Source organism: Akebia trifoliata, chromosome 8 (assembly GCF_017979445.1).
Source record: "Akebia trifoliata isolate Shusen 1 chromosome 8, ASM1797944v1, whole genome shotgun sequence".
Lineage (NCBI taxonomy): Eukaryota > Viridiplantae > Streptophyta > Magnoliopsida > Ranunculales > Lardizabalaceae > Akebia > Akebia trifoliata.
Window position 1 is genome coordinate 27,306,281 of NC_141382.1, and position 11,371 is coordinate 27,317,651.

The 11,371-nt window shown below is 33.9% G+C and overlaps 1 protein-coding gene across 1 annotated transcript; it reads left to right on the forward strand.

The window, feature by feature from the left end:
* The first annotated feature begins 291 nt into the window (after positions 1-291).
* On the forward strand, positions 292-2,740 carry LOC147396448 (protein LIGHT-DEPENDENT SHORT HYPOCOTYLS 3-like). The gene has a single exon (XM_086452258.1). It carries the CDS (start codon positions 1,605-1,607, stop codon positions 2,139-2,141), a length of 537 nt encoding a protein of 178 aa, XP_086308384.1. The 5' UTR covers positions 292-1,604; the 3' UTR covers positions 2,142-2,740.
* The last annotated feature ends 8,631 nt before the right edge of the window (positions 2,741-11,371 follow it).

The following is an 11,371-nucleotide window of genomic DNA, read 5'->3' on the forward strand; positions in this document are numbered from 1 at the left end:
ATTAGAACTCATTAATGAAGTTGATTTTTGATGTAGCAAGCACGAGGTTTGGCTATATATACGTGGCAATATTGATCACGATGATGAACATGTGGGACATGTCTTTGTGAGCAACATCTGAGATTTCCTCTATAAGGAGAGGTACATTATAGATGAGAAAGGGAAAGATAGGTATTGTCATTCACTTCATTACAAAAGGGCAAGGGTGTAGAAACAAAATCATGTTATTCTCTAATAATTTACCACAACTTTTTTCTGTCTCCATCATCTCAGTCTCTACTGTCAACCTCTTATTTCAACTCCACAATAGCCCTAATAACAGAGTTCATACCAGTTACCAAACTTACTCTCTCTCTCTCTCTCTCTCTAACACACCATACATTCATCATCAACAAACAGGAATTCAGTTGCTCTCCCTTTTATAGGAAAAAAATCTATCAATCTTTCTAAGGTTTCTAATATTGTTGAAACAAAGAAACCTCCCATCCTTCCATCAATTTCATCACCACCCATCATCTTACCTTCAACAGAAAAATCTTCTTTGTCATTCCATCTCTCTCTCTCTCTCTCTCTCTCGTATACTAAAACTGGAACCCATTTGAAAGTCTATCAAAAGCCTTTTATATATTTTATTTTTGGAGTTAACAGTCTTCATCAGCAGTAACATATATCTGAAATAGATCCAATCACAGCTGCAAAACTTAGAAGAACAGATGTCTGATCTGTTCGAGTGAAGTTCATCTGTTTGTGGTGGGTTTCTTATCCTCTCTCTCTTTCTCTCTAACTTGTTGTCTTTCTACAGTCTATTTCTGGTTGTTTTCTCTCTGTAAGCACTCTTTAGAGTTTCTTACACACTTCTACTTAGAAGGAAACAAGGAAAACCCTAGGTATATAAAGAAGAAGAAGAAACTGAAGAAGGAGAAGATGGTGATGAAGAAGAACAAGAAGAGACAAGGAAGGGACAGAAGGAAAACATACTAAATTCTTCTCTCTCTCTCTCTCTAGCATGCTAAAAATAGAACCCAACTGGAAATCTACCAAAAACTTTTGTGTTTGTGTTTTAATTATTTTTTGTTTTGTTTTGAGAGTTTGAAGTCTTCATAAGCAGTAAAATCTGAAATAAATCCAATCACCGCTGGAAGCACTAGAAGAAGAACAAAAGATGTCTGATCTGTTCAAGTGAAGTGCATCTGTTTCTGGTTGTTTCTCTCTCGCTACAGTCTCCTTTTATTTTAATGTCTCTATCTCTACATATCTGCTCTGGTTTGTTTTCCCTCACTACATACGCTACTGTTTATTACATCTAATCTTAGAAGCAAGAGAACAAACCCTAGATAGAAGAAGAAGAAGAAGCGAGTGGAAATAACAAAAGCAAGCAAAACATCCCAAGAAGAGATTAAACATCATCATCCCGATCATTCATACTAACAGATACTACTAATCTAAATCTTTAATTTATGTTATCAGATGTTATCAGATGCACAATAGTAATGATAGACTGATTATTACGGTACACTTAACATATCTCTATCACTAACAAATATTTCTATTTCAGGATTCAAAAAAAAAAAAAAACATAACAAAAGAAGAAAACCATCATTTCCATGGATGCAATTGGAGCAGGAGACAGTTCAAATTCTGAGAACACCATCACCACCACCACCACTAACTCCATGGCAACCTCATCATCTCTTCCTACTTCAAGCCGATATGAAAACCAGAAGCGTCGAGACTGGAACACCTTCGGCCAATACCTAAAGAATCATCGGCCCCCACTCTCCCTCTCTCGGTGCAGCGGAGCCCATGTCCTCGAATTCCTTCGATACCTCGATCAATTCGGGAAAACCAAAATCCACAACCAAATTTGCCCCTTCTTTGGCCACCCAAATCCACCCGCACCTTGTCCGTGCCCACTCCGTCAAGCTTGGGGAAGCCTCGATGCTCTCATCGGACGCCTTCGAGCTGCCTTCGAAGAACACGGAGGAAAACCTGAGGTGAACCCTTTTGGTGCTCGAGCTGTAAGGCTTTATTTGCGCGAGGTGCGTGAAATGCAGGCCAAGGCAAGGGGGATAAGTTATGAGAAGAAAAAGCGGAAGCGGCCACAGTTGCCACCGCAATTGCCCCCTCCGAATGCAATTTAGCAAAATTGCATATTTAATCAATCTTCCTAAAAGAGATAAGTTATGGATGACAGAGATAAGTTTGATGCATTGTCATCATGCGTATGAGTTGCACTCTATCATTGATATGGTGCATCTCATCATTGGAAAATTATCTCTATACTTCAATAGAATCAGTCAAGGAGCATTCTACCTTTTCTAGTTCCCAAATTTCTATGAGTTCCTTCTCTAATTTCCCCTTCTAATAGCTAAACTAGTTATAAATTGTTAGTTATTCAAGTAGTTTAAGCTGCTTTATTTTTTTGTTCGTTTTTTTTTTTTTGTTTTTTTTGTTTTTTTGGCGTTTTTGTTTTGTTTCCGCTGATGAACCTATGTTTGGATTAATGGGTATCCTTTATTTATTTATTTTTCCTTTTGATGAACAATAGTTGTAGTGATGGTGGTGGTAGTAGTAGAAGACTAGTAGTTGCAGTAGTAGAAAGTGTACTTGGAGTTATGGTTTAATGTTGAATTGAGTATCTAATGGCTCATGAAATGTACTTGAAAATTCATATATGCCAAGTAGTAGATTTGCGTATCATGTCTTCGTGTTTCTTTTTTCTCTTTTCTTTCTTATATTTAATGGGCAAAAGCTCCTCACTTCTTAAAGTTTGAATAAAACTTTACAAGGATCATATGTCAGATATGTATAGCACTTTTACTTATGTATGTGGTGTGCAAAAATGGTGGTCAGTTTATCAATTCTATAAACCTTTACTAACTTCTTTCTTTTCCTCTCCTCCAACCCAACCCAACCCCCCCACCTCCTCCCTTTTTCTTGTTTTCCTTCAATTGAGATTGCTTCAGAAATAATCTGACTTATTCTGGGAAGGAGTAATTTTAACAGGTGATGTTAGGCTTCTTCTTTATTATTATTATTATTAATCTGTTTTTAATTATTTTGAAGTTGAAACTATCATCACAGACCATTTTTTGTTGTTACCCTTTAAAGCCTTCTTAGCAAGATTTTTATTCAAAACTTTGCTCATTGTGGAAAGGATGAAGATTAAACCCTTCTTGGAGTAGTCCTAACATATACTATTTTAGGGTTTTTTGTATTGTTTTGTTTTTATTTTTATTTTTTGAAATCTCATTGGATCCTATCCCATTAAGATATTTATAAGTGCTGTCATTTCATTTGAAATAAAAAGAATTGCAAATGGCAGACAATGTAATCTTGTTCATTCCTTCATACTTCTCAAAAAACATTATGGGTGGGTTTTGTCTTGAATCTCTCTAACTTCTTTTTCTTGGTCCTATTGTGTCAAAATCACTGCCATATGCTTAAAGAAGCTAAAATATTTAAGAAATAAGGCCCAAACTGTAAAACCTAGTAAGGTATCGTATCAAATACAGATCCATGTTAAGGAAAAAAAAGAGTCAATTCTCTTCCATTATAGATACAATATAAGTACACATATATATGCCAATATGCAATTAAATACAATTGGGTCAAGAAGAATAGGTAATTGAATTGAGAGCCAATTTTCTAATTAATATGGCAGACAACCCGTTTAACATGGTGGACTTTAGTTGCTTATGATTGGCTGTTGTTGGATTTTCCTTTGTTGGAAAATCGGATTATTTATTTACTAGCCCTTCCCCCTATGTGCTTAAAGAGTGTCTGGTCTTATCAAGTATATGTTTGTGTGTTGTTTGCAATTATGTGTGACATAGAATGAAAACTAATGGTATGGTATTAGATGCTAAGCAACTTTTTTTCCTTGTGTTTTTCAAATAGTGGGTATAAAATCCCCACTAAGCAAAATAAAGGATCTATTCCCACTAGTAATCATATAGGTTTATCTCAAAGGATTAGTGAAAGATATGTTAAGTTAAATTGGTATGGGCCCACAAGCAAACAAATACAAATGATGATGAAATATCTTACTGATACTAATTTTTTTATTAGTTGCTAAAAAATGGACTATACTGATGCATCATATTGGCATCCACCGTTTTTTTATATTTATTATTGGAGACTATTATTATTATTATTATTATTATATGTGGAACGCTTAAGAGGTTGTGCTATTTCTACTTTAGAATTCTTTGCTTCATGTCAAGGAACCTGGCAATAGAAAACTTCTTTTTTACTTTTCAATCTTTTACACATGGAATTACCAAAGATCTTGGAAACATAATCAAGTGGATATGTGTTTCCTTATGCTATCTTGTACTAATTCTTTTTGTTTTTCTTCACATGAAAATTTGTATAGGAATCTATATGTTCCAAACCCAACTCCTTTACAGACATGATAAAACAACATATGTCCTTGCTAACTAATGGCAGTGTTTCATTTATTCTCAGTTACTATAACTTCATCCTAAGTCATCATCGATGTATGTGAAGGACTTGGGCTTGCGGCCTGACTCTCGGGAGTATAAGATCTGGACTATTTCTAAAAGATGCATATTAAGGTTGATGAAAAAAAAATAATTTATCTGGTTGAGTTAGTTGCAAAAGAATATTTTTTAGCCTGAAGTTAATTCTACTCGGTATGTTGTAATGCATTGTGGATTATGTTCTCGATATGCAAATTCGGGAACAGAAGCTCACTGCGCAAAACCTCCTTTATAAACTGATGTTGGGTAAACCTTACTTTACTCTCATGCGTGAGGGCAAACATCATATAATGATAAGAGCGGAATCTTATCATTTTATTGATAATAGAATCCAATATGGATCAAATGATTCTGTTCTGGAACACGAGATTCTTACGACTAATCTCTCCAAAATTTATTGGGTAGAGTTAGTTGCAAAAGAATATTTTTTATCCTGAAGTTAATTCTACTCAGTATGTTGTAATGCACCTTTTTAATTGTGCATGACATACATCGAATTGACCACAAAAGGAAAGCTATGATGAAAGGAAAATCAATTAGCATTCCTTACAATTGACTTCTTTGTAGGATATTTTTTTCTATTTTGGGTGGTTGTTACTCTCTATGTAATTCCTACTAAGGTTGCTTCCTAGTCTTCATGAAATAATGATATAAATATATCTTATCTCTTTTACATTTTTGCTCATCTCAATACGGATCCATGTATTAATGCCATTTTAGTATGTGGAATTTGGTGTGTTTATTATTTGCGTCGTGCTATTGGTGTCCACCATATGTGCTCTCAGCACCCACTTAATTAGTGGAATCTTAAAAAATGGAAATTACACTTATACTATTATCGTAGTACTATGTACACCCACAATCTTCACCATCTATTCTATCAAATGACTCCCTAATCATCTCATCATCTCTCTATCTATTCTCTCATTCTTTTTCTTCTTTGCATCTAGAAAAATTGAATGTGGGAACAAGGGTTTCAAGTTTCAATGAGGGTCTTCTCTCTCTTTAATCTTAAATAATTTTTTTATATATATTAACACCTAAAAAATCAATCAAGTCCAAGCCATTCATATGAGAAAATTTGTGTGTGAAATCTCAGGGTTGGTATGCTAGTATCGAATAAAAAATTGTAAGGTTTGGTAGGTACCTACTGATCTTATACACAAAGATTTGACACTAGCATACCAAACTGGAGATTTACACGAGAAAGTTATGTTTAGTAGGTACTTATGGAATTAGTTATGCAGATACCAATTGAATATAAGTTTCTTATGTAAATCCTTGTGTTTGGTATGTCAGTACATATTGAATTGGTTTTATAGTGTTCGATAGGTACCTATCAAATCAGCTAAAACAAGTTCGATTTTGAATCTACCGAAGTTTGTTCGGTGACTTTTAAGAATTTTAATAAGTGGATATAAAGAGTATTATGAAAAATTAGGTGGGAGCCACGAGTAAATGGATGCTGAGAGTGTATATGGTGGGCGCGAGTAGCACGGATCTTATTATTTATGATTGGAGGAAATTCGTTTTCACAGGATTATGAATTCCTTGGAAAATGAATTCTACCATTTGATCGCACCAAAGAAAATGTAGAAACGAGAGCTGGTTTTTAGTCTAGGACCAAGGGGAATTGTCAAAGAATATAATTAGAAGGTGAAAATCAATTTTTGTTTTTTTGTACCTAGGGTGGAAAATCGTTTTTTAGCCAATGGTAGAAAATTGTTTTCGGCTAGAAAATGATTTTTGAGAAATTTACAATCATACACTTAAAAAAATTATTATTTTTAGGAAAAATCATTTTTCATCGGCAATCATATAGACCTTAAGGGGAAATGGAAAGGGGGTTTTTGAACAAAAAGATGGTAGAAAGTACATATGCATACACTAGAGTTTGTTTTTAACTACTAGCATAAGCATTCTCTTTGGGATATTATTGAAAAAATGGAGGGGAAAAAAAAAATAAAGTTGGAGGGGTATTATTGGAAAGGGGAGACGAGAAAATGCAATATATAAAAAAATAGGTAATTTTGTAAAAATGATATAAGAGAAAAGACAATCAAATTGGAATATTCTTAAAAAGGATAAGTGAAAAGGCAATAGAATTAAAAGTTTCCTCAAGATATGTTCAAGATTGAATCTAAACCCCTCTTTGTGTGGGGATAAACATTGGGATAAAAACTATTTGTTACAAAATCTTTTACAATGCCCAAATGCCATCCATTTATAAGATCCAACGACATTGAGCAATGTTGTGAAAATGAATCTTGTAAAATGGATGGCATCTGGGCATTGTAAAAAATGTTGTAACAAATAGTTCTCATATATATATATATATATGGGTCCCGTTCGCCACCCTTAGTTTTACCACACACTTTAACAAACGCGTTTTGTCTTACATGGGTTAGAAGTTTCGGAATGAGCTGATTTTTGGTGAGGATGATCTCTATGGTGAGGAGATCATCCTCACCAAAAATCAGCTCATTCCAAAACTTCTAACCCCATCAAAATTGATTTACAAAAAATGGACGGTCCACGATTTTTCAACGTGTAAACATGGGGCTAAACATTTCGGAATGGGCTGATTTTTGGGGAGGATGATCTTCTAATCATATAGATCATCCTCACCAAAAATCAGCTCATTCCAAAACTTCTAACCCATGTAGGACAAAAAACATTTGTTAAAGTGTGTGGTAAAACTTAGGGTGCTGAACATTTCCCATATATATATATCTCTATGTCTATCTATCTATATGTGTGTGTGTGTAAAGAAAGAGATAGAGAAATGGTATATAGGGCTGGGATTCGATAACAATCCCTATTTAACAATCCAGTTGACAACCACTTGTCCTCTCTCTCTCTCTCTCTCTATATATATATATATATATATAGGGTCCCGTTCAGCACCCTAAGTTTTACCACACACTTTAACAAACGTGTTTGGTCTGATATGGGTTAGAAGTTTTGGAATGGGCTGATTTTTGGTGAGGATGATCTCTATGGTGAGGAGATCATCCTCACCAAAAATCAGTTAATTCCAAAACTTCTAACCCCATCAAAAATGGTTTACAAAAAATGGACGGTCCACGATTTTTCAACGTGTAAACATGAGGCTAAACATTTCGGAATGGGCTGATTTTTGGGGAGGATGATCTTCTAATCATAGAGATCATCCTCACCAAAAATCAGCCCATTCCAAAACTTCTAACCCATGTAGGACAAAAAACGTTTGTTAAAGTGTGTGGTAAAACTTAGGGTGCTGAACATTTCCCATATATATATATATATATATATATATATATATATATATATATGGGTCCCGTTCGGCACCCAACCATTTACCCAACAATTTGGCCAACATGTTTTGTCCTACATGGGTTAGAAGTTTTGGAATAGGCTGATTTTTGGTGAGGATGATCTCTATGGTGAGGAGATCATCCTCACCAAAAATCAACCCATTCCAAAACTTTTAACCCCTTCACAAATGATTTACAAAAAATGGACGGTCCACGATTTTTCAACTTGTAAACACGGGCTTAGAAGTTTTGGAATGGGCTGATTTTTGGTGAGGATGATCTTCTAACCATAGAGATCATCCTCACCAAAAATCAGCCTATTCCAAAACTTCTAACCCAAACATGTTGGGCAAATGGTTGGGTGTTGATCATTTCCCTCTATATATATATATAGAGAGAGAGAGAGAGATGGTGTATAGGGTTGGGATTTGGTAACATTCCCTACTTAACAATCCAATTGACAACCATTTGTCCTATAGGGTTAGATGTTTCAGAATAAGATGATTTGTTGCAGGGCTGGATTCTTTGCACCCATTTTTTTTTTTTTGCTCGCCGCACCCACTTAAACATTATTTTCTAATAAAGAGAAAAATTACTTGTCACATCCATTTAAAAAAAGAATTTTTTTTTGTTCGGTAGGAAGCTACTGAAAATTTACACTATGACTCAATAAGATCCTATCAAATCCACCTTAAATGACTCCTTAGAAACCTACTAAATCCTTATAGTGAGATGTTTAATTGGTATTCTTATTGGGCTTGGACTACAAGAGGCAATGTAACATCAAAATGGACCTTTTTCAAAAAACATTTGGGTAGATATACATAGTTATTTCATGTAGGGTTTCTTGATGTTTTTTTGCTTTGTGAGGTTCCTTGCAACAAATGACCAAGAATCTGTAATCTTTATTATTGATAATGGATTTTTCTCTCTCCTTTGTGGACGTAGCCAATTTGTTGAACCACTTAAATCTTGTGATCTTATGTTTTCACTTTTCCTTCTTTATTTTTTATTTTTATTCTTGTTACGCTTCCACACAACAATCCCAATAGGTAGATTCGGTAGGAATCTATTAAATTTATGTTGGCGAATTTGATACTGACCTATTGAATGAAGTTTTGGTTGAATTTTTTTTTTTCGCTACCAAGATTTTCTAAGAACTTCTACATTCGAGTTGAAATTTTCATGATAATTGGTAATCAATCTTGCAAGCTCTATGGGTATTGCTTATTGTATCACGAAATCCTAGTTGAAACTTACATAGGTTCAAAAAAGAAGAAGAAGAATGAGAAAGAGGGAAAAGTGAATGCTACAAAAAAGAAAAAAGAAGAAGAAGAAGAATAAAGAGGAGTTGGAGAAGGAGGAGGAGATCAAATCAGATTCCATAGGGGATGTGGGTGAAAGCAATAAAATTAAACTTACTTTTTTCACGCACTCTTTAGGTGGGTGAAATGAGCAGTTAGGCAGGGTGCAAATAGAGTGCTCCTTCATTATCTATGGTGGTGTGCCAGGACCTCAAAGAAGCTGCAACATGGTAAGTCAAGGGGCCACCAAATTTCAATCACGTGACTAGAGGGAGCAAATCCCTGTCCGAAACTTTACCTTCACATAATTGTGCCGCAAGTAAAAACATAAAGCAAAAAAAAAAAACATTAAAAATGCTTCAATTTAAATAAATGATGGCTTGAAAATTATAAAAAATTTCTAATCTCGAGATGGGGGGCAACCCACTTTTCCTTAGTGATAAGATAATATAAAGAAATATCAATTTGAGAATCCCAAGGAATATCTTACCGTCTCAGCCATACTTTGTGCATCAAACCTCATTTGAGGCTAGCATTTTCCAAAATTATACCAAAGCAAAAGCGAAAGAGAGAGAATTCTTGCTGTTCAGTTTCATTAAAGCTGGAAGAGTCATCTCCAAACTCTGTGGACTTTCGAGGTGATTCGGAATACAAACTTAAAAAGAATATATTGCTGAATTGAATTGGAATTCACCCAGTTAATATATATGCATGTTTTATTTAATGTTCTTTTACAGAAAATAGATAACAATTTACATATTAAAAATATTTTATGTATTAATTATCTTAATATGCAATTTATTGACTCGAATAAATCAACAAGATACCGAGTTGAGCTTGCTCGATTGATATTCAAGTCAAGGTTGGGTTTTCCAGTTTTAAAAAGGATTTTGCCCATGTGGGGAAAACAAAGAGTAGAAATTCTTTTGTGGGACAACTAAGAGTGAAAAAAAATAGTTGTGTGAGCAACTAAGATTGGAAAAAAATATTGTGGGGGTAATAGTGGTGGATTTTTTTATCCACCGCTAAACTCTATTGTAATATCTCACTAATTCATAGACTTTGAAAAATTCTTGTGGGGGCAATTGCCCGCACAGCCCCCACTCTAAATCCACCCCTGGATTTATCATTAAATTTCCCTAATCAGTCTTTTCATACTATTTGCTTTATTTTTCTCTCCATCTTTTACTTTTCTATGATTTAATTTAGTGGGAAAGATGAGGCAAATAGTAATGTTGACACTATTGTTATTTGATTTTCAACTGATATTATAGGATGAAATGCACTAGTTTTCTACTAATTCTATTCTCTTAACTTTGAACCTTATATTCCCAAACTTAGCATTCAAAGGTAAAGTACAAATAAGGGATACCCTATATGGTATTGGAATTTTTTACCAAACAAGTAACTATTATACTTGTATTTAATAAATACAATTTATTTAAATTTACTTATATAACCTTTTCATTGGCATTATTTGGAAATTTTTTTTTTGTAAAAGTAAATTCTAATAAATGCAAGTATCCTGTATTAACTATATTAAAAAAAAAAAAAAAAAAAAAAACTATCTTTTTTGGCTTCTCACTCATCCTATTCGATAAAATACGCTAAATGCAAGCTTACTGTATCAGGCCCTTGCCTTTACAATGGTTTGAATTGAATTTTGATAATATGATGCAATTTGTGGCTAATGCACTTAGCATCATTTTCTCTTTCATGCCCATAGTGAAATAAAGAAAACTTTCTGATTTGATCACCTTGTGGCATTAAAAACATGATCCAATGCAATTGTAAAGGACAAAATTATATGAACTTTAAAAAAAAAATTATTTTTCATGTTTGAATTTTATTTTTAAATTTGGGTGCTTGCTGACCGTCCATTTTCAACATCTTGGATCAAGTTCGAAAAACAATATTTAATTTAAATTTTTTTTTTGAATATGCATATTTTCATGAAATCTAAAAGATTGTGTTATTGGATTGTAAATGTGATAATCAATGTGGGCCCAACGACTCTTTTTAAGATTTGAAATAAAAAATAATAATTATGTGGGCAGTGGAAAGAGAGAGAATCTCTTTATTGCTGATGTCATTCGTGCCACATGTCAACCGTTTGTTGGGCTGTGAGCAACCGCATCAAGTGCATGCTCTAAAACCACGTCATATTATCAGCACTCTTTGTAATTATCAGCTTTAACAATTATCCCAATTAATTATACAATTATTGTTGGGGGGACGTGTGCTTGCACTGACTTAACAAAAATGG

Bases quoted from the DNA above. Each gene is read 5' to 3' on its own strand.
- LOC147396448 (XM_086452258.1), top strand. From the start codon at position 1,605: ATGGATGCAATTGGAGCAGGAGACAGTTCAAATTCTGAGAACACCATC.